Raw genomic sequence first — 24,733 nt, 5'->3', positions numbered from 1 at the left:
GGGACGAAGTGAGAGAATGGCATGGACATATATATATATGCTACCAAATGTAAAAGAGATATCTAGTGGGAAGCAGCCACATGGCACAGGGAGATCAGCTTGGTGCTTTGTGACCACCTAGAGGGGTGGGATAGGGAGGGTGGGAGGGAGATGCAAGAGGGAGGGGATATGGGGATATATGTATATGTATAGCTGGTTCACTCTGTGATACAGCAGAAACTAAAACACAATTGTAAAGCAATTGTACTCCAATAAAGAAGTTAAAAAAATAAAAAAGCCTCACTCGTCCATGTGTGCCCTTGAACTCATCTTCTACTGGAGAGGAGCTAGCTTAATTAATTCAGTAATTCTTCCTGACTGTATTAGAAGTAAAACAGGCAGTGCTCTCAGGGTTGTATATGACTTATTTCAGTGAATCCTCATAATAACCCTGTGGGCTAGGTTCTATTATCATTCTTGTTTTCATAGATCAGGAGCTGGGGGCACAGAGAAGAAATTTGCCACAGATCACACAGGTAATAAGAAGAAGGGTCTGGATCTGGACAGTTTGGTTCTACAGCCACATGAGTAAATACTTTTCTATACGGCCTCTCAGTATACCTCGGAACAGTTGGGGTGATTTGATCTAAGATAACATTGTTCAAAAAATTGCCTTCACTTTTGACTTTGACTTTAAGTCACTGAATGATGCCCATAGGGGTCATCTGGTGACTATTCTTGTCCAAGACTCTGAGAGGTGAAACGGCTTGCCTAAGATTAGATAGCCGGTTAGTGTCAGAGCCAAGACTTAAAACCCAGGTCCCTAACTTTCAAGTCAGTGTTAAAGACACATGCAAGGAAAACAAAACTGGCGATATGACATACTGAAGACAACAAAGCCAGGCCATATATCCAGCAGCTTCTGGATGTACTAGCCTTCCTTTATCTTGCTACTGCGAGCACAATAAGTTCTTTTCCTGATTCTGTTGTCCTTGAAGGTTCCCCCATGGAGGATACTGCCCTATCTAGCAGTACTGCCCTCTGCACACAGGGTGCAAGAAGGGAACATTAAGTTCTATTAGTAATAGCTTCCATTGTCAAATACATGAAAATACCAACTCATCAAAAACAAAGCAACTCTTCCCCCCCAACACACCCCCTCCACTTTTTTGTTTCCTAGCTTTTCTGGTTGTTTGTTTGCTTGGGTTTGTTTTCAGCTGCTATTCTCAGTATATCTGTAGTGAAATTTTGCAAGGGAATGTGTATAGCAGTTGATTTTCTGTATACCCTTAAGAAAATTATCCATCACCTCAGCCCTCTAAGCTTAAGGCCTCTCACAAAACCTCAACAATACACATCAACTCTCCATTTTGACATACAAATCTGAAAGTAACCAGGTTTTCTGTTTTTACCTTCTGCTCTGCACTTACAAAAGTGTGATGTATAATTTAAGTTTTTAATCTCAAATGTGCTTGCTTTATAGGAAAGTTCTGTAATGATAAAATGTACTACCTCCGCTTGGTTTTCTTTATAAATATACTAACTTCTCTTGTCATCTTCCCTGTATTATAGTGAGCAAATAAAATAAATTATTAATTCCAGTGTAAAATCCAGTTCTGAATGGCAGGATTTTTATTTTCATTAGACTCATTCAAACTATTTGGTGGGGTGGGGGAACTTCTTAAGAGAATTCATAATTAATCACATATCATATTTTGTAAATGAGATGTAATTTTAAAATACATTTCCTGTGTATCATTAGGTCCTCCAAACAACTTCTCTTCGATGAAAAGAGAAGTGTCTTCAAAACATCTTTGGATGCTTTTAACGTAAAATTCATTTCATCCCTGGCTGTTCCACAAACATAGTGTCTATGAGAGGGGAAAATGGTCCCTTAAAGTTTTCTGAAGGGGAACTCTTACTCGCAGATCCTTTCTCAAGCATTTTTGAGACTAGAGTGTGTGTTGAGAAGCCATGCCCACACTCAGTAAGGATCTAAGGAGAAGGGGTTTTACTCAAATACCAGCTTCCTCTTTTTGCCCTGCTTTGCTTTCAGTAAAATTGTGACTTTCACAGAGAATACCTTAATAATAAATGTGAGTCATTTTGCTTGAATGCTAATACTGGGTTTTCAGCTGCAATAAAAGAAAACATTTCTAAACTGTTATAGTTCCTGAAAACTGGGTCATGGGCCAGTGTACTACAATGTAGAAATTCTGTGTTGTATGATTAGTTTTAATTAAGAGCTAGTTCGATTTTCAGGTAAATTGGTATCCTACTTCCCCAGCACAGCACGTTAGCAGCATTACTGCAACTTGAAGAGTTACTAGGAAGTGTTTTTACCTTTCTTGTAGCTGATTATCAACAGATCATATCAGGTTTAGGGAAAAGGCTCACTTCTCTTCCAAGTGGCAGGAGTTCTCATGCTAGGATTACATGTCTCTCCAGAAGGCTGAGGGGGCGTTTCACTTTTTATTCTATTTTTTTTTTCACCTGCACATATTCCTTTTGTTTCATCAAACAACTCATAGATACGCAAATAGCTCTATGGAGACAGGCCCACCTGCTTTTTCTAACATTTTAGACAGTGTGCCAGACACTAGGGTGACCAGCTGTTCTGGTTTGCCTGGGACAGAGGGCTTTTCCTTGAATGCAGGACTTTCAGTGCCCAAACCAGGAAAGTCTGGGGCCAACCAACATGGTTGGTGACCTGAGTTCAGGAAAGTCATTCCTATATGACAATGTAAAAGCTTTCTACTCCTCAAGAGTTAACTCTGGACTTAAAGGTGGGGAGATTTGGTAAGATAACTTAATACTTCTCATAGATAATAAAGGAGTGAAAATCATAATTCAGTCAACAGGTCTGAGAACAAGTCAGGTGTCAAGGTCAGAGGCAACAGGAAAAGTATGAGGAGAGGAGACTATTAATAATCATAATCTTAGATTCTATACCTTTATTCTGGGTCCCAGGATCTATTCCAAGTGTTAAACAGTGGGGTTTGTATATTGAGCTTAATAATAATGGAAAGAATTATGAGATATATTTGCACTACTTATTTTTATGTGCTTGATGTGCAAAAAAAGCACAACAGGCTGTGAATTATCATGTAATAGTTTCCAAATTGTGTCATTAGATGTGAGACAAATGGCTGGGATCCAGTTATATGCACTTCTAGTTTCAGCCTATGGAATTATAGTTCTGAGAGAAGAAGTGTACATTTGTATGTGAAGTCTGGGGTTCAGACCAAGAGTCTTTGGATTTTTAGTTCTTTGATCCAACACAGTTATGTGCTTTCAGCCAAGTTGCTTAAACTTAGTACCACGCTTTTATGATTCTTTGACTTGAGAGAGCAAAAGTTAGCTCTCAACTTCTAGGCCGAACAATTTTGCACAGTCCATAAAAGTAGTGGTTATTTGAAGTGAAGATGGGAGAGAAGTCAGCTTTAGGATCAGAAATGAGCTCTATGAATGGACGGTGCAGCCACAATTCTGTCCCCATGTTATTTGCCTGTCAGGCACCAATATGATTAGCATCAATTGGAAAGTCCTCTGTCTGACTTTTATTATCTGCTCCCAAACTACCTATCAAGTCCTATTTCCTACTGAGTAGTATGCCATGGGAGTCAGCGCATATATCCTGAAACTAGACCGGGTTCAAAACCTTGCTCCATCATTACATAAACTCTATGACCTCGGGCACATTTTTTAATCTCTCTGTGCCTGTTCCCTCATTTGCAAAATTGGGGTATTATTAATAGTGCCTTGCACAGAATGTCTGCTATTATTATTATTACTGTTGTCATTATTATTATTCCTTTACATGTGTCCCTTGCTCTAGGGTTCATGCCCTCTTTAATATCTACATACCATGCTGACTTTTAATGTTTTCGCTTGTGTTGAACTCTCTACATGCAACATAATACCTTATCCTGCTTCCCCAAATGTTATCCATTTTAAAACGATTGTTTCAATTCTGATCTTTTATGTGGGACTTTCACAAAACTCTCCTTTTGATAAATTCCTTTATAATTACTACTTGGACCATGCATTTCAGCTTTCAACTATCTGCTGTTTGGTGTGTGCTAATGTTGTTTCTTCTGCTGATCTGGAAACTTTTTGACAGGTGGGGCAATGTCTTGTCTATTTTATTGTATGTTTTACAGCCTCTAGTGTGTTTCTAACTAAATAGTTGATTGATTCATATCAGGGAACCTATGCCTAAATTTGATCCTTTGTTCCTCCTACTACTTTTGAGACATAAAGACATCAATTAAATCACTTCAAGAATCGGTCTCACAAAATCTTGCTGATTTTACACTTTCAGCAGTTCTGTATTTGTGGTAGAATATCATTTACAGGTCAGTTTTTTTCATGTTTGGATTTAGAAAAGAATAAAACATGGTGTTTTTACATAAAGTTCATATACATCACTAAATCACACTTACTAGAGTTAAGTCCCATGAAGATAGGATGAATTATAATAATAATTTAAAAAATTTTATTACAGAAATTTCCACATACACACAAAAGTAGAATAATATAATCGAATCCATGTAACTATCACCCAATTTACATGATTATTAACACCTTTCCAATCTTGCTTCATCTATCCCACCCATTTTTTTTTTGGCCTGGAATATTTTAAAGCAAGTTCATCATATTTCATCCATAAATAGTTCAGTATGTATCATTAACAGTTGAAGAGATATAATTTTTAAAAGAACCAATAAATAGTTCTCAATACTGTGCTAAAATTATCAAATCTTTTCTTACAATCTTACAACTTTAATAATACCACTTTGCTCTCTTCTACCCCAAAGATATAAGTAAACCTATAAAAATAGATGTTCCTAGTGGATGATAGGAAATATATGTGAAACATGAAGGGTATTTTACTGTCTCAGCTATAGTCTTTGAAGTATAGCAGGAACCTTGCTTTGATAGGACACACTGCATTATTTCAATGTGATAGATTACTATAATAATCAAATGGAAAGTATATATTTATTTCATTTGAATGTCTTTTCAGCTCTATGATATTTTTGGATATGTTAAATTAAATGTAGAATGGGGCTACCCAGGTTCATGATACAATGTAGTTCATCAGTCTATTTTAATAAGGCCATTTTTCTGGGAATGATAGAACCTGATGGCTTTAATGATTTGATGACACTATTTCACAAGTGATTGTGATATCATTCCCTCCTAAACTGATCGTAAAGTACCAGAGGTGTAAAGGTAGATGTTTAAACACCTATTTATCTTATTCAGTTTACCAAGCACTGTCCATACAAATGGTTATCATTGATTTATAAATTATGGTAAGTTATGTTTTGTACTTTTAAAGTTACAGTTTAATAGGATACTAGTTTGAACAACATATAGTTTGTAAATCTTAAAGCAACAGTGTTAAATAAAGAGGCATATTACGAGAATTGTTAGGGACATGCATGTTTCTTACAACAAACGTTGTATAGTTCTGTTATGTAAATCTGAGCCACACAAGTATTACAATATAAGAAATAAAATTGAGGGGGTTAAGGTTGTTAATCATTTATACATTATACCTGTAGATTGGAAGTCTATATTGTTTATACTCATTTCCCTACAGTTGGGGTGAGCTGTATAGATAGACAGACAGACATATCCCTGGGAGTACCATAAATCCATGAAGGCAACATCAGCTCTAACTGACTGGAGTGAAATGTACCTGACTGGCTGTCAGTTCTCTTTGTAAGTTAGGGTTCAGTGAACTCCCATTTTGGAATTGTCTAGGATGAACCGAATTCAAATAAAAACTTCCCTGTAGGCAGTTAAAGCTGAACTATAAGTCTGTCTTTCAGTGATCTTTGTTTTGATATTTGTCTTCACATTCATAACTACTGCCTCTGTGTATATTTTAACTTTGCAGATATTCTGCCCGATAAACTGTTCAAGTTTGTGTTTTGATTCCATGCCATTAATTTGTATCAAAGCTTGCATGTATTCCTATACTCTTACAGAATTAACTTTAGGCTTTTATTTTCCCTTCATTATGTGAATTTGACTAAAGCAGAGCCATTTTTCAAAGTGAAAAGGTTTTATTTGGAAAATTCCTTTGAAATGACTTCTTTATTATAGATTCTAGAATTGCCAGACTATAGCCATTTCTAGAATATAATTCCCAAGAAATTTCTTCCAATAAAGTGAATTATGGATTACTGGCATATATATTTTTTTCCTTGCATGGCAAATAGGATAAAAAAAATAAAGAGGATTTTAACTTCAATTTTGAAGAAACATTATTTGGTCTGGTGTCCTGAAATTCAATCTTTGATCAGGGGTACTTTGAGTAAAATGAAAATTCAGGACTACTATTTCTCCCCGCCTCATTTTTCAGGCTCTTGAATATGGTTTTCTTTTGAAATATTATGGGAATATACGGTCTGAGTAATGTTTACCATGAACATTTAAAACACAAACGGCATATTCAAGGTAAAAATAAAAGAAAGCAACTCAATAGCATTCTGTCAGAGAGTTGGATTTTATGGTCTCATGAGAGTAATTAGAAAAGTCAACCATGAAGCTATCTAAGCTACACACAAGACAGGGCTGAGAAAATATTTTCCAGTAGATCTTTTAATCTACAAGCTTTAGGTCACATTTCTTCTGTGATTATAGGTGTTAGGTATATTTGACAGATAGTCTAGAAAAAGGAGAATCATTATTAATATGGAAAGCCAAGGCCATGATGCGGAGTAGGCTTATCCTGTGACTAGTTCTACAACCAATGCCAGTCACCTGATTGCACTTAGCCTCTATTTTCTCATCAGGAAATGGGAACAATATCTGTTATTGTGATGGCAAGATAAATGTAATGCGCGTGCAAGTGTCATGAGGTAGTCAGCAAAACCCAAGCTACTTTCATTGGTGAGATGAAGGGGGAAATGGAATTATGGTACCATGATGCCAGAAACTATCAATCATGAGAGCCTTTAAGGTGACAATTTCAAAAGAAATTCGTATCTTTTTTGCCAAAACAGCAACCACAATAACAAGATTACTAGAGGACACAGAATTTTGTCTTTGTGGAGACGGTGGTAGCACCAGGTAGGAAACAATGTTATATAGTAAGAGAGGAAATCATCAGTGACTTCAAGTTTAATGAGAAAGGTACATTCCAGCAGAAAGCAGATAAGAGGCTTTGATTTTCTTGACAGTAGCGCTATCCAGTACTTTTAGTTGGTCTTCAGGTGATCAAACCTACTGGTTTGCCGGAGACTTTCCCAGTTTTAACACTGAGAGTCCCAAATCCTGGCAAAGTCCTCCATCCAGGTCAAAATGGGCCTGGGTCCATTTGGTCTTCATGACATTGGCTATGAGTTTGTCAAGCTATGCAATGGGGAACGGAAGTTCACAAGGCTTTCCGCCTTCAGAGTGAAAACTAATTTTATTCTAGGACACGCGTATTTTCTGGTAATGAAATATCATTTTTATAATTTTGTACTAAATGTGTTTGCTTGGTAAGTGGGCACAGCACATCTTGTGCTCTCTAGTGGATGTTCCCAGAAGTGCTGGGAGGGGATTATGCCATACAGAAGTGACACAGTGATCTGGAGACATGGGGTAGAATGTTAACGATAAGAAATGGCTAGGAGATAAAGAGATACCAAAGGCCTCTGCAAAGAGGTTTCGGGTTTCGCCCCTGCCGGCAGGCTCCGCCCCGCCGGCGGCGGTAGGGCGCGGGCGGGGTTAGGGCAGGGCGCGGGCGGGGTTAGGGCGAGGCGCGGGCGCCGGGTGGGGCTGGTTCCGTTGTGCTGCGGCTCCGCGCTGCCTGCAGTCCCGGGCCGGAATCCCGCTCCCCGGGCCTCGAGTCCGCCCGCCCGACAGCCTGCCAGCCATGGAGCCCGGCCCCGACGGCCCCGCCGCCATCTGGTTCCGCTAGACGTGCAGCCCATGGCCCGGCCAGGCCCTGTCGCTGCAGGCGGAGCAGCTGCTACACCATCAGCGCTCGCGGTACCAGGATATCCTTGTCTTCCGCAGTAAGAGCTACGGCAACGTGCTGGTGTTGGATGGCGTCGTCCAGTGCACAGAGAGGGACGAGTTCTCCTACCAGGAGATGATAGCCAACTTGCCCCTCTGTAGCCACCCCAATCCACGCAAGGTGCTGATCGTCGGGGGCGGGGATGGGGGTGTCCTGCGGCAGGTGGTGAAGCATTCCTCCGTGGAGTCCGTGGTCCAGTGCGAGATCGACGAGGATGTCGTTCAAGTCTCCAAGAAGTTCCTGCTGGGCATGGCCGTTGGCTACTCGAGCTCAAAGCTCATCCTACGTGTGGATAATGGTTTTGAGTTCATGAAACAGAACCAGGATGCTTTCGATGTCATTATCACTGACTCCTCAGACCCCCTGGGCCCTGCTGAGAGTCTCTTCAAGGATTCCTGTTACCGGCTCATGAAGACGGCCCTGAAGGAGGGTGGCATCCTCTGCTGCCAGGGCGAGTGTCAGTGGCTGCACCTGGACCTCATCAAGGTGATGCGGCAGTTCTGCAAATCACTCTTCCCGGTGGTGGGCTACGGTTACTGCACCATCCCCACCTACCCCAGCTGCCAACCTGGCTTCATACTGTGCAGCAAAAATCCAAGCACCAACTTCCTGGAGCCCGTGCAGCAGCAGCTGACGCAGAAGCAGGTGGAACAGATGCAGCTGAAATACTACAGCTCTGATGTACATCGGGCACCCTTTGTCCTGCCCGAGTTTGCCCGCAAAGCCCTCAATGTGTGCTGAGCCCAGGCGCCGCTGCCGGTGCCGCCCAGGACCTCCGGCCAGCGAGCCTCCAGGGTGGCTGGACGCCGCCAGCACTGGATGAGACTCCCGCAGACTCGCTTCCCAACCCAGTGTTATAGGCCCCAGAATGCTGCCCGGCCTGCCCTGTTAGGACTTTCTCTCTGTGTGGCGTTCAGCTTGAAAGTTTATACCAGGTGCGTACAGCACCATCTCCACCTCTGTCGCCCCTCACTCACCAAACACGTGTATCTAGAACAACAACGAGAACAAATATTCTGCCAATATTAGGAACTCAATGCAAGACATTTGTATACTGTTTAGTTTTGAGTATGCAAGAGCCTATTTTGGGGGAAATGCAGTTTCTCCTCTAAGCCACTACTAGTAGCTGAGAACTTCATAGTAGAGTTTATGTCTTGGAGGAGGAGAGAGTATTTTGATGAGCTACAAATTGGCTATTCACTAAGAAGCTAAAGCATAAATTAGTGTTAAAGTGGTGGGTCATAGGGTAGTATATCTGAACCCAGAAGTTGAAATTGGGGCAGAAATAGTCTCTCACTATTCCCTTCCTTCACTTTAAGTGAATCCCTTGCCTGCTATAAAAAGAAAGGCAGGGCTCAAGAAACAGAAAGGAGAAACAGAAGAAAACCACAAAAATGAAACAGGCAAGAGTTTTCCTGAATGCTCTTCCTTCACTCAAAATTAGTAGAGTAAAATTCAAGCCCACCGAATGATAATTAAGGCCCCATTTGCCTAGAGTCCAAATATCTGAAGCCTATTTGAGTAGGCCTGTGTTATCTAGCACCCATAAGAGCTATGGGATGGAGGTGGAAATAATCCTCTTTGATAAAGATAAAAGATCTTGAGAAGGATTTTCCAGAGAAGAGGCCCATTCTAGATCTTAATTCTGCCTTGGGCTCCAGAAAGCTAAATGTAGAATGTTGTGGTAACATACTTGGTCATGTACAGCTGTGTTATATAAACACCCTCAATTAAATTCTGACTCACTTTTTGTCTTCTCCCAAACTTGTATAATAATGCCAAATGCATAAACATTTATGCCTGGATTCTCTTGAGTGTCTTGTTGGCTTTACTTATGGCAAATGTTTTTTTAAAAGGAGGTGGAAGGTAACAGTGATGGGGCTTGGAAATATGTGCTACCTAGGAACAGGCTCTCTGACCCTAGCTAGGATTGAAAGTTGGTGTGCCTCCCAACACCTACTAGGTGATCTGCCAAATCTGACCCTGAAATTCTTTCACAATCCAACTACAAGTGTTCTGGTATACAATTTGCCCACTGCCTCATTGGATCTTGCCTTTCTTTATGGAAACTATGCGAAGATCTATATTTCTTGCTTGAGATGTAGGTATAACCTTATACAGGCTTAGACATTGATGTAACAGTAGAGATTATGAGCTATAACCATTTTGCCCACTAAGTACTGGAAATCTTCCTTGGAATGTGGAAGAGGAAGACTCCTTGATTCATTCATCAAATAAGTATTTAAAACATGACTGATGCATGCTATTGGGTTTACAACTCCAAAATGCATCTTACAATGTTTTTTGGTAATTAGAGATGTTATAAGAAAACACCTTTTTTTAAAGTTATAATGTTAAAACAATTATAAAGCCAGAAACCAACACTCACTCAAAATTCAGTTAGTTAAACTTTGTCAATAAAGGCAATTCTATTTTATAATATGGTATTAAAAAGAATGAAAATAGAAATTATATGTAAATGACATGGATTGTGGGGTTGTGTTTAGATTTTCTTCCTTATGTGTTTAGGACAGGTAAACAGTTTCATAAGTTTTCTATTTTGTAAAAATAGCTGAAACTAAATTGTAAGCTTCAGAATTGCCCTGGTTTTGCTTGACTGTAAAAGGACATGTAATAAGGGTTTGTATGTAGAAGTCATAAACCAAGTGATTAAAACATACGATTAGCAAGACAAAGTCATCTAGTTCATGTTCCTATTGATCAACAATGTTTATTAATTCTCCACTGCATGCTAAACTTTATTGGACATTCCTTTTGAAAAAATCTTCAGTCAGAAAATGGACGAAAATGTTTAAATTCACCTATGGATGCTAGATCATTGTAAGTTTGAAAAAAACAAAACACTGTACTATAAGTTCACTAAATGAAATTTGTGCTACCTTTGGTTAGACAATTAGTAGAGAAGAAAATAAATGAGAACTCGGATTTGGGACACTCTAGCCATTCCTGTGACCTGATTAATCTCTTATGCAGCACTAATTTAAATAATTTGCACACACTAATTTTAGATCTCTAAATTGCTCATACTTTGTGTGTAGAAACTGATTATGATTGTCATATCCGTGAAGTGACACAGGACTAAGAAACTTCAACTCAGATCTCAAAATTAGTAGGCATGAATTAATTTGAAATCTGCTTATCTCAAAGTAGCTCCAGTGGTCCCAGTGTATGTGAATTTATAATATTGTATGATTAACGAAAGGAGCCACTGGTGACCACATCAGGGATTGAAATAACTGAAAAGGGCAAAAATAAATCTATTCTGTTTTATTGTAGAAGTTTGGGGGTACCATTGGAGGCAGAGATTATTGAACTGACCATTCTAGAATATAAAGAAGAGTTTTGTGCACAAACCACTGAGTCAGCAGTGGTTCAGTGGTTTCTTAAACAGAAAACAAAACCAAGAAATATGTATTTAGATGACCAGAATCCAAAATCGTGTTGAATTATAGTTAGAAATTTTAAGAAAACCAGATACCCAATATTACTATCCTAAAATTGTATTTTATATTTTGCTCTGTGAAATCTGAGCTTTGTGGAACGTTTCTTAAACGAAGTACTGTTTTAGTCTGCTTGGGCTGCTATAACAAAAGACCAGACTGAGTAGCTTATAAACAACAGAAATTTTTCTTACAGCTCTGGAGACTGGAAGGCAGAGATCAGGGTGCCATCATGGTGGGGTGAGGGCCCTCTTCTGTAGATTTCATGTATCCTTGCTTGGTGGAAGGGGCATAGGGTCTCTCTGGGGCCTCTTTTATAAGAACACATCTCATTCATGAGGGCTCTACACTCATGACCTAAGCACCTTCCAAAGGCCTCACCGACTAATACCGTCACCGTAGGAGTTAGTTAGGATTTCAACAAATGAATTCTGGGGGAACATGAACATTCAGACCATAGCAGTTGCCCTTCCAGTCTTCCCAAGAGTTGGTACCTTCTGAAAGTGGGAAAACAGATGCACCATGATGACAAACAATGACAAAATGTGTGCCTTAGTTTACTGTTTCCACAGTGTACTGCTGAATCTGGACCTTCAGTTAATATGAGGACGTCACAGTCCCAACTGGGTGGAGTAATTCATGTCTAGTGATGAAACAGGCCTCCTGAACACTGCATTTTCACTTTTTGAAGGGAGGTCTTTAGACACTAAAGCCAACTTGGAAAAAAATACTTTCTCAGTCGATTTCACCACAGAAATGATTGTAATGCTAGTGCATAAATAGACAAGGTGGAGTAAAGAATTAGGGCATTTAAATAGCCAGCCTGGGCAAAAAACAAGTTTATTGGCAGAGGTGGGATGGGGTGATACTTTTTTTTCACAGTGAAAAGGAATTATTCAGATTAGATGCTTCTACTGTTCAACTCTTAACTTCGTATTGCATTCAATGTATTGACTCTTAGTCCTTTAAATCTGTGTCTCTTAGGAAAGATGACAAAAGTTTGTGCTGGCAGGTAACCTGATTGTTATGGACCAAATGTTGGTGTCCCCCCAAAATTTGTATGTTGAAGCCCTAAACTCCAATGTGGTGGTATTTGAAGATGGGGCTTTGGGGGGGTAATTAGGATTAGATGAGGTCATGAGGGTGGGACTCTCATGATGGGATTAGTGCCCTTTTAGAAGAGATACCAGAGAGCTTGCTCTCTCTCTTTTCCTGTGCACACACAATAAAGAGGTCATGTGACCTCACAGAGAGATGGTGGCCATCTGCAAGCCAGAGAAGAGGCCTCAGAATGAAACCTATCTTGCCAGCACATTGCTCTTGGAGATTCTAGCTTCCAGAACTGTGAGAAATAAATTTCTGTTGTTTAAGCCACTGAGACAATGGTATTTTGTTATAGCAGCCTGAGCTGACTATGATAGTTCTAAATACCTGTTTTTTTCAATGATGGTATAAAGGCTTTCACTGCTTTTGGTGGGTTCCTCCTCTTGAAATGATACTGCCTTATAGTTAGAGAATAACTATCCTTGTATGGGTTCCAAACAAAAGTACCTTATCATAAATTTTGCTTCATAAGAAACAGCTTTATAGTTTGGTGCAAGTGCATTTGAGATATCTGCATTCCAACAAGAGGTGCTTCCTCTCAGCCTGTATTTTCCTTCTAATTGAAGTGGCAATTAAGTAGTTCATTAATGGTCATGCCATAATCATAGACTTATATAAGGGATCATAAAGGTCAGATTGTCCAGCCCTTTCATTTTACTTCTCCAAGGAAGTAAGGATGAATGAAAGAATAACTATAGTTTTATTACCAAATGACATTTAAAAAAATGGTGATGCAAGTGGACCTTTAAAAAATAAAGGAAACATAGGAAGACAAAAAGTGTATAGAGAATACTAGATAGATTTAGGTTTTATATTTATCTTCTTAAAGAGAAATTGAATTCAACTTTGGACCCATCTACAATTGGAGCTTCAGAAAACATGTTTGGCCTCATCTTATCTTTGAAATGAAAGCTGCTGTCTTCACTCTTGAACCAACTGAGGGTACAAGGATGCATTAGAAAATTTGATAATTGGTGGAGCTGGGTTTTGTGGGTTTTTTTTTTTTTTGGTAGAGTCTTTTTATTTCTTTAGAATAGGAAGGAGGTATATTTTGCAAAACTCATAAGAACTATGAGGTTGTTTTCCTCCTTTACTGAACAGAAGCCACCTGCCACAAATACACACTTTGGGAATTATTTTGATATGAGTTATGGGAAATAGAAAGCAAAATCTTGTACAGTAGAGGACATAACTTTACAGTAAATCTACAGTTGTCTTATAGCTGTTCATTAAGTGTTTTGAGTCTCTTTTTAATTCAAGGATATCTTTAGGATCTAGTTTCCAAAAACAGTCTCAAATTACCATCAAAATGTAACTGGGCTACCCCATGTTTTCCCTGTCAAGGAACTGACATTCTGTGAACCCTATTTAATTTTCCAGCTATCTTAATAGAATGTGTTGAGTAAGAATTAAGGATTATTATTATTATTATCACCACCGTCATCATCATCATCATTAATTGTGTTAAAAGGAAACCTTGGGAGGCATAAGTGACCTGCTGGCAAGGATTACCCACTCTGGAATGTGCAGTGGATCAGTTTTGCTCTCAGCAGAAGGCAGCATTATAATCAATAGAAATTGCCCATATGGGGTTTAAAAGACACTGTGATACATGAAAGAATGCTCAACATCATTAATCATTAGAGAAATGCAAATCAAAACTACAATGAGATATCATTTCACACCGGTCAGAATGGCCATCATCAAAAAATCTAAAAATAATAAATGCTGGAGAGGGTGTGGAGAAAAGGGAACACTCTTGCACTGTTGGTGGGAATGTAAATTGATACAGCCACTATGGAGAACAGTATGGAGGTTCCTTAAAAAAGTACAAATAGAACTACCATATGACCCAGCAATCCCACTACTGGGCATATACCCTGAGAAAACCATAATTCAAAAAGAGTCATGTACCAAAATGTTCATTGCAGCTCTATTTACAATAGCCAGGACATGGAAGCAACCTAAGTGTCCATTGACAGGTGAATGGATAAAGAAGGTGTGGCACATATATACAATGGAATATTACTCAGCCATAAAAAGAAATGAAATGGAGGTATTTGTAGTGAGGTGGATGGAGTTAGAGTCTGTCATACAGAGTGAAGTAAATCATAAAGAGAAAAACAAATACAGTATGCTAACACATGTATATGGAATCTAAGGGGAAAAAAAAATGTCATGAAGAACCTGGTAGCAGGACGGGAATAAAGACACAGACCTACTAGAGAATGGACTTGAGGATATGGGGAGGGTGAGGGGTGATATGTGACAGGGTGAGAGAGTGGCATGGACATATGTACACTACTAAGTGTGAAATGGATAGCTAGTGGGTAGCAGCCGCATAGCACAGGGAGATCAGCTCGGTGCTTTTTGACCACCTAGAGGGGTGGGATAGGGAGGGTGGGAGGGAGGGAGACACAAGAGGGATGAGATATGTATATGTATAGCTGATTTACTTTGTTATAAAGCAGAAACTAACACACCATTGTAAAGCAATTATACTCCAATAAGGATGTTAAAAAAAAAAAATTAAAAAAATAAAAAATAAAATAAAACCCAAACAGATTAAACTCAAGAAAAAAAAAAGACACTGTGACAATTAAGTTCACCAGAAAGACACGGAAAGTTTTGGAGCTTATTGTAAACCACGATTCTGTGAACCTTCTGCAGATTTCATTGACTGCAGTGTCTAAATTGGAAGATATAGCAATTTTTTTCCCCCATGCTCAGCAAAAACTTTTAACTGGCTTTTGTGTGTGTGTGGGGTATAAAACATTCACTGAGTGTTTCTCATATTCTACTGAGTCAATATTAAACTGTACTTTTCTACTTTTGCTAATAGTCATCATCATAAAAACGTTTGTCTTTTTAAACATTTTCCCATATGTTCATGGTTCAGTTAAACATTCTCTGCCCTCTAGGAAATTATAGCTTTAAATAGTATCAATATTTCACCACTTTATGTCTCAACAAACCTTTTTGATTGAAGTTCCCCAAAGGCCTTGACTTGACCTTTACATAAATAAATGTGGACAATGGATATAGGGGTTTGCAAAATACAAAAAAGTACTATTTTTTTAAAAAAATTATTTATTTATTTATTTATTTATGGCTGTGTTGGGTCTTCGTTTCTGTGCGAGGGCTTTCTCTAGTTGCGGCAAGTGGGGGCCACTCTTCATCGCAGTGCGCGGGCCTCTCACTATTGTGGCCTCTCTTGTTGCGGAGCACAGGCTCCAGACGCGCAGGCTCAGCAATTGTGGCTCACGGGCCTAGTCGCTCCGCGGCATGTGGGATCTTCCCAGACCAGGGCTCGAACCCGTGTCTCCTGCATTGGCAGGCAGATTCTCAACCACTGCGCCACCAGGGAAGCCCCAAAAGTACTATTTTTTAAAATCCCATAAAGACCTTGTCTGTTGCTGTCATTTGAGAACAGGGCAACACGTCGATTTAGTGTATTTAATAACTTTTCACACAAAGAGGTTAGAAAGACTTGAGCATCAAGGGAATAACCCAGAATAAATACTAAATCAGTGTTTCTCAAATGTTGATGATATCAGTCTTCCTACTAAATACTTCAGGTGATTCTGATGCACACAGTTCACTTACTATATACTGTGCTTTGAATTATACCACTGTAACTTCCACATTCTTGGTCTGTCAGCAATGCCTTTCCGTATCAGAATTCAGAAATTTCGAGAACCAAATGGATTAGATGTACAGCCTTCAGATCTTTAAATGCATTATTTCACACAGTTCTAAGGAAGTTTTGAGTTTGATGGATTTCAATCTTCTTAATAATATCATTTACTTTGTAACATACAGGTGTAATCCATTCTTCCACAAAATCTGTCCGAGGGAGTGTTTGTGTGTATCTCTTCTCTCTCCAAATGACCTTGACATCAGTTTGTTAAAGTGGCTTATGCCATTCCTGACTTATTACAGTTCGTTGGGCTTCATATTTTCTGATCAGCCACGATTTCAATGTATTTGCTTTAAAGAGGTTTTTGTAAGTTACATATAAAAAGGCACTTTTCTACCATTCAGGGAAAGACATATGTAAATGAGACAGTATTTGTAGCATGACAGTCAAAGATACCTCAAGGATTTGGGTATTGGATTGTGTATTTAGTTGCCAGCTATAGATTATAGGAGGCTATTATGTGAAACTATTATATACCTGGAGTTGAAGTAAAGTATGTCAGAAATTTTTTTAAAAGAAATCTCAATTTATTCATTGTATGAGAAAAGGAGTAGATCGCAGCCCCCTTGCATGAAGTGATTGCATTAGTAAGGGGAATTTTATTTCTAAAACCAAAAAAACTTTCAAAAGCTGCTGTTATTTACTGTACTTTAGACAGTTCCTCTGTGAAGGTCTTTCTAGTATATTAAAGACCTGTTCCAATCAAAAGTATTCTCTACTGGCTGATGATATAATTATACTAAGTTATCAAGAGATTGTTCTTGATTCCCAGGGTGAAATTCCTTTCTTTAGCAACCATGGAATTGACATGCTTCATTGTTCATTATTCATCATTCTTTTGCTTCCTCTGCTTTACAGTCTGGATCCAGAAAAGTCTCCTTGGAGACTTTATTGCACATGCTTGGACATCTTGATGATGGTGATTTTTTTTGTATTGTTTCATTTTTTTTTTGTTTGTTTTTCTTACTTGTCAGAGGGTCATTTAATTAGAGCTTCATCAGTTTATGATTGTTCTAGATAGTCTTCAGAGGCTGAGCCACTTCTCCAGTTTCTGTTGTTGTTAGTTTTGTTTGTTTGTTTGCTTTTGTCTGTGGCTGGAGAGGTCTTTCTGAAACAAACATACAACTCACCAAACACAAAAACAATCAATCAAACCTGCTGGTTTTCCTCAAGAGGCTCGAGGTTTAGTTTATTCATTTAGAAACTTTGCCTTGTGTTTCTCCCCCTCCTCCTCCATCTCTTCCTCTTCCTTCTGTTTATAAGAAAAGCTCAAGCAGCTCTGTGCTTTACTAGGCAAGGCTGAAGGCAGAGTTCTGCCTCTGGGAAATGTTTATTCTGGAAAAACACAGGAGACATTTGTTTGGTCTGACTCATCTAGACTATGTCATAAGCCATCTTGGGCAAAAAAGAGAAGATGCCTTAAATATTGATGCCTGTCCAGACTCAATTTTATGTTTAAAAACCAAAGAATTGTGGCCACTGCAACCTCTTAATTAATCAGTAAATATTTATCAGTCCACTAATATTTTGTTAGTCATCTTTCCTTCCGAGGATATGAATAAAGTTCATAAACACAATAGTTTTCTGTTATTTGCCGAACAAATGGTTATCCTTGAAAGTAGCCATTTTTAAGCCTTCCGTAGTAACTTGACAGAACAATGCTAAGGAAAAATCAAATAGTGCATTTACTCATACCAGAGCTGTGCATATCTCTGTGATGGGGGACGGGGAGGTATGCAGGGAAAAGAAGGCAAGTAATATCATGACCCTGCTTTGTCTGCTTGGTCCTTTCTTTGCTCTTAAATCTCTGTGCAGATCTGTCAGAAATTATCACCCAAGGGATTCCAATTTCCTGTTCCTGCCTCTGGCCAGCAGCCCAGGGCTACCACCATATGCCCTCCTCCCCAATTGGCCACTGTTCCACTCAAAACAGAGAAAGGGAAAAACTAGTGGACTGCTCTCATTCTATTTTTTCAACTTCTCAGACTAAACCTAGTTGAAGTCTTTTTATTCACTTATTTGTTTAGTCTTCACTCACTGTTTGTATAAACATTGTATACTTGCTATATATTCAGCAAAGTGCTAGGTGTAAAGGGGAGGCGAGTAGTGTTGATAAGAGAAAGGGAAAGGAATAAGAAATCTTTAAAGAAAGAAGCAGAAGCCTTCCCTACCTTAAAGTCTAGCTGGGGGAAAATTACATACCTTAGTCAAATAAATGGAAGAAATTAAAAAGCAACAGGCAAAAATAATAATATAATGTAAATAGTATATATAGGTACTGACAGGGATGGGAGAACCGTAAATATTTAATTCAGTTCACCATTTGAGTACACATTGTGCTAGAACCTGTATCAAAAATGTGATGGAAAATAAGAGGTAACCTTCTGGAGGCAGACATAGCTGCAGATAACTTTATTATGAGGTACACTGTGCTGAGTGTTTTAAGATCAACAAAGTACCATGGGGGAAATTGTGAAGGGAAACATTCTGAGTGAGGGGTAAGGGTTCTGTACTCAATTCCAGTGTGTGTATGGGGGGCGGTCCCACACACCAACAAGCAATTCTCTGACACAAGGCAGGTGCCCCTCAATTCAGCTCAATTCTCACACTATCTACCCAGAGATAGCAACAGATCCCACAGGTTAAGGGTTTAGTCCGACAAGACTGTAACCCCCTAACCCCCAACCCCCCACCAGGCACCAATCACAAGCCCAGGTTATCACCTGTGCTTCTGACAGTCGAGTATAGATTGCCAACAAGTCCCTCCTTGGATTCAATTAATTTGCTAGAGTAGCTCACAAAACTCAGAGAAACATTTTACCTACTAGATTATTACCAGTTTATTGTAAAAGGATATGACTCAGGAACAGCCAGAGGGAAGAGATGCATAGGGCTAGGTGTGGGGAAAGTGTGCAGAGCTTCCATGCCCCCTCTGAGTGCCCTACTTTCCCAGCACCTCCACAGGTTCACCAATCCAGAAGCTCTCTGAACTCCCTCCATTTGGGTGTTTATGGAGGCTTCATTACATAGTCATGATTGATTAACTCATTGGCCATTGGTGATTGATTCAACCTCCAAGCCCCTCTTCCCTCCCAGGAATTCCAGGGGTGGGACTAAAATTTCCAACCTTCTATTCCTGGTTGATTCTCCTGGCAACCAGCCCCCATCTTCAGGTGCTTTCCAAAAGTCACCTCATTAACATAAACTCAGTTGTAGTGTAAAGGGGGCTTGTTATTTCACTGTAATGGCTCTGAAGGTATTTCTGGAACTGAGGTCAAGAGAGCAAATATTATGACAAAAGATGCTCCCATTGCTCTTACTACTCAGGAAATTCCATGGGTTTGGGGAGCTGTGAGCCAGGAGCCTTGGACAAAGACCAAATACATATGAGAAATATATTTTGATCACTTGAATGATTACATACATATTTCTTATAAATCACAATATTATTGCAGGGGGTTTAGGAAAGTTTTATGTAAGAGGTGTGATTTGAGCTTGGCTCTGAAGGATGTATCTAATATTTTATAGGTAGAAATGGTGGGAGTGCAGGGTGTAGGAGAAGTGTAGGGTGTATTCAGATTCCCCTGTTGTATTTCAGTCATAACACATAAGGTAGGCTGCAGGAGGAGGTCAGACAGAAAGACATGCTAGATGTGAAGGTCCTCGAAAGCAAAACTGAGCAGCTTGAACTTAATTTTGTAGACAATGGCAATACTGATGATTTTTGAAGAAAGAAGTAAGGTGAAGACATCTATCCTTTAGGAAGTGGTTTAGCATATGGTTAAGAGCTGGTGCTCTGAAGTCAGAAAACTGGATGCAATCAATGAATATTTATCAAGCTCCTACTTACCAGGGACTATTCTAATAATTGGGGCCATAGTAGTGACGTATATTGGCGAGACCTCTGCTCTCATGGTACTTACTTTTTAGCTATGGACAGGAGAGACAAATGAGAATAACACGCAAAAAGACATTTTCCAGATAATTTTAGAGAGTGATTAAGTGTGATGAAGAAAATAAAATAGGGCAATGACTGGTGGGACCAGGGAAACGACTTTAGAATTGGTGGTTAGAGAAGGCCTCACTGATGAGGTGAAATTTGAGTTGAGACCTGAATTAAATGATGGGATGATCCACGGGAATATCCGAGGCAAAGTCTTCCAGTCAAAGCAAAGAGCAGATTTAAAGGCCCTTGTGGGAATGAGCATGATGTGTTCCAGAAACAGACAGAAGGCCTGCGTGGCTGGACTGAAGTAAATAAAGGGGACACCTTCATGAAAGCAGGCTCTAGAAGGAGGCAGGGGTCTGATTACATTCGTCTTTGTAGACCTCGGTAAGGATTTTGTTTTTTATTCTAATTATAATGGGAAGCCATTAGAGGAAGTTTCAAGCAGGGTTTGATATCATATGATTTATATTTTAAAAAAGGTGGCTCTGGCCAATGTGGAGAATTTGTATGGGGTATAGATAGAATTGGAGGACTCAGGCTATGTTTTTTTTGTTTTTTTTCAGGCTATGTTTTAAAGGTAGAACAGGCAAAACTTGTTCAAGGTCTATTGTTTTCTAGTTATTTGACCTTGAACAAATTACTTAACCTCATCTCAGTGTCTGCATCTGTAAAAAGGGGATAAGAATAGTACTGACCTTAGAGAGCTGTGAGGATTAAATTAAAACTCCGCACAATATAACCAGCACATCATATGTACTCATTCAAGGATAGCAGCTGCTATTATTACAACTCTGATGGTGATAATAACTCTGGATTGGACCTGTGAGTAACTAGAGGCCTGGTGATCTGTTAAGAGGCTATTGTGATTATCCAGGCAAGTCAAAGTGCTAGGCTGGAGTAGGGCAGTGGAAAGGAAAAGTGGGAAAGCACCATGTTAATAAATTTAATTAATGCATACCAAATATTTAAGTAGAAATACTTAATGACATATTCAAATGACTAATAAAGGTTAACACTAGTACGTGCAGAGAGTCAAAACTCACTTCTGTGGTGAGACTGGAATTAAAATTGCTAATAGTTTATTTTCTCTCCTTTAATTCCTGGCTAATGACTTTTCTATATTATCATCTCCTATCACATAAAACCATGGTTCATTTAAAGTATGCTGTTGAGACGTGGTCAAAATCCATCAACAGAGACTTCAAATGAAATGGCTGTGTGTGTGTTGCACCCTCTTTCAACTAGGTACCATAACTAAAGTCTTCCCAGCTATGTTTGAACTTCAGGTGATTCTCTTGCATTCATGAATAAAAATAAAAGTCGACCTTCCATTTGTTGTTTTATGTTTTGGGTGAACCCGGTTACCCTATCAATGGGAATGAATTGTTGACTGTATTGGTAATTTTCTTCTAACATCGTATGAGTTACCAGATAAGTCATCATTCTTGGAGTATGAAAGGGCAGTTTTTAGTTACTCATTTCTGTTTTCTGGTGTTGATCGCTCATGATAGACCTAGAGAGACTGAACTTCAAAGGACTGGTCTAATATTTATGAAGTTTAATGCACAATTACCTAGGTGACAAGACGTTAGCCATAAAGGTTAAGCCTTATGAATATTAAAACTTTAAAGAGTTCTTTGGCAGGTGTGAATTTTTATCAAATATTTCCTTACAGAGAGTGAAAAGAAGCCAGAATTTAAAATATACAAATCATCAGGCAAAGACAGATAGGACTCAGAGAAATCCGGGCTAGTTCACCACTGTAATTGCTATTTTTATTTTATTTTTTGAGTTTCAGGTTTTTTGAAAAACAGTTAAAAAGTGGAATGAGAAGGGAAAAAAACCCAGTGGATTTCTGGTCTGGATATTTTATGAAACATCCAAAAGACATTAATTGCCAAGTTAATAAGATGGACCTGTCAGTTCTGATTCAATTGCTATTAGAAAATAAAATGTTTTAATAAAAATCACGTAATTGTAATCAAAGGAAACATTGCCTATGAGCAAGATTTTAAGCAAATAGCAACATATGCCTTTTCAGTGTTTTTTTTTTTTTGTCACCTAAATGTGCACATTCACAATTGTGAGTACTATTCATCAAGCACTAATATATTCTCAGAAGCCATGTTGGAACTTATAAACTCTCTGTATCAGTCACCACTTCTTGCTTAATTGAACTTGGGTATTGTAGCCTTTTAATGTCCTTGCTATTGGTATTTAGTTAAGTTTTATCTCTCTCTCTGTGGTTTTCCACTTCACAGTTCGGGAAAAGAGGCTGTTAGGTTTTGCTATATCCATGTACACCTTTCAAATGGAAAATTCACAGGAAGCAAATGGTGAATGTCTTAACTCTGTAGGCTGAGACCATTTTATACAGGAAGGTAGGGGATTGAACATGAAAGACAGTTTGGGGTTCCTTTTGTTGTTCTTCTTCTATGTTTGCTTCTATCCACTCCATTCTAATCTGTGGAACTCAAGGCTGCCTCAAGGGCACCGAATATTCAGTAAAGATGAACTGCCAATTCTTCACCTTCTGGGAAAGTTGTCAGATAAGTAAACTGTCAACAGCAATTATTTTTCTGATCTTAAGCAGATAATTAGCTCTGAACACCCTTTCCTTAATATTTTCCACAGTATATTCCTCTCACATTCAAATCTGCCCTCAAATCTATCCAATTAAGGTGAACTGAGAAAAGAATTCCCATATCCTATTTCTAGAATTACTGTAAATGACTTTAGATAGAACCATATTGTAACACAGATGCTGTTTTAGCTATGAAGATTTTCCAAAATATAATTTAATAATATCACTGGTCAGGCATTTATGCTAGAAACTTTATATATTATTCATTCTCACAAGCACCCTTTGGAGAGAATTACTAACCTTATTTTACAGATGAGGAAACAAACTCAGAATGATGGACTTCTTTGCCTAAATCACAGATCTTGTATGTGGTCAACCCTGGATTTGAATCCAGGTATGCCTAATTCTAAAGCCTCTTTCTCACTATATATAATAAGACTGCAGATCTTCCAGCTGCTTACACTTATATGATAAAATTATCTTGTTTATTTCTCTCTCTCCTGACCCCAGCATGTAAGCTTTATAAGAACAGGGACCTTGTCTTTCTTATTCAGTACTGTAACCCCAGAGCCCAGAAAAGTTTCTGGTAAATTGTGAAAACTCAGTAAATATTATTGCATGAAAATAATCAATCATGAAAGGTTTTCTGGTTAATTTCAAACTAGATAGTTGTACAAGAAGTACTAAAAGTGCCAAATGAGTGCTATAGGGGTTGACCAGTGGGAGAGATTACCATAGGTTGGAGGCTACAACAATAGTGTAGACTATAGACCTCCAAAAAGGAGGAGTGCATACACCTCAGGGGTGTGTTCAAAATAATACATTGGGAGGGGTAAAAAACATGTTAGGACTTTTAATCATTTTTTTTTGTTTTAGCTCATCCTTTTTCAATTTTGGTTGTCATATTTTATAATGTACACATTATTGCAGTAATATATATGGTATAATATATATAATATAGTAATATGTAACATATACAATAATATGGACAGTAATGTAATATACACAGTAATATAATAATATACATATGTATGTATATGTGGGGGTGGGTAGGTGCTTAAACATTTTTACTAGCTAGTTGTGCTTGGAGACCTGTGGTCCAGAGGGGGAAATAAACATACAGAGATATCTATAATTCAGCGTTCTACCTGCTATTAGATGTCTAGACAAAGTACTTCAGGAAGAAAGATAAAGGAATGGCTAATACTTCCTGATTTTGTCAGCATGGTGGTGGTGGTGGTGGCACAATTTCAACAGAATCCTGTGGCAATGGCAGATGAAATGGGAATTTTCAGGGAGAGAACACTTGCAAAGGTGCAGAGGTATAACTTTGTTTTTTTAATTGAAGTATAGTTAATTTACAATGTTGTGTTAGCTTCAAGTATACAGCAAAGTGGTTCTGTTATACACATATATATGTGTATATATATATATATATGTGTATGTATATATATATATATATACACATATATATATATATTCTTTTCCATTATAGGGCTATTACAAGATATTGAGTATAGTTCCCTGTGCTATACAGTATAACTTTCTTGATATGTTTCAGGAACTATAAAGCATATTTGGATTGCTAAAGGAGAGGGAATAGAATAGGCAGTAGAATGGGGAGTAACAGTATATTATTATTGGATTACATGTACGTAATATATAAAGACAAAGACATATATTGAAGCTGAGTGCTCATGTATTAATAAGCTAGGTAGTGTACAGGATCAAAGAAACTGGAGCTCACTTAGTGAACTAGACTATGGAATATGAAGAAGATATCTTCAAGCGATATCGCAGCTGAAGGATTAAAGGGCCAGTGGAGAAGAAAGAGTTAAAGGTGACTTCTAGATTTCAAGCCTGGATGAGGTTACTATAACACTGACCTATAAGGTCATCCTGAGGAGAGCGAGGCAGTTTTTTTTTTTTTTTG

General features: G+C 38.5%; 1 protein-coding gene and 1 long non-coding RNA gene across 2 annotated transcripts in view; both read left to right on the top strand.

Moving 5' to 3' along the window:
- LOC118888631 overlaps positions 1-24,733 on the top strand; it is a 469,307-nt gene that overhangs the window by 234,778 nt on the left and 209,796 nt on the right. The gene's annotated exons all lie outside the window — the stretch shown is intronic.
- LOC118888628 (spermidine synthase-like) lies at positions 7,859-9,503 on the top strand. Its single transcript, XM_036839919.1, is given in 1 exon segment — positions 7,859-9,503. A coding segment is annotated over 1 exon segment (885 nt). The 3' UTR covers positions 8,744-9,503.

This window comes from Balaenoptera musculus, chromosome X (assembly GCF_009873245.2).
Source record: "Balaenoptera musculus isolate JJ_BM4_2016_0621 chromosome X, mBalMus1.pri.v3, whole genome shotgun sequence".
NCBI lineage: Eukaryota > Metazoa > Chordata > Mammalia > Artiodactyla > Balaenopteridae > Balaenoptera > Balaenoptera musculus.
This window is presented reverse-complemented; position numbering and strand designations above follow the sequence as displayed.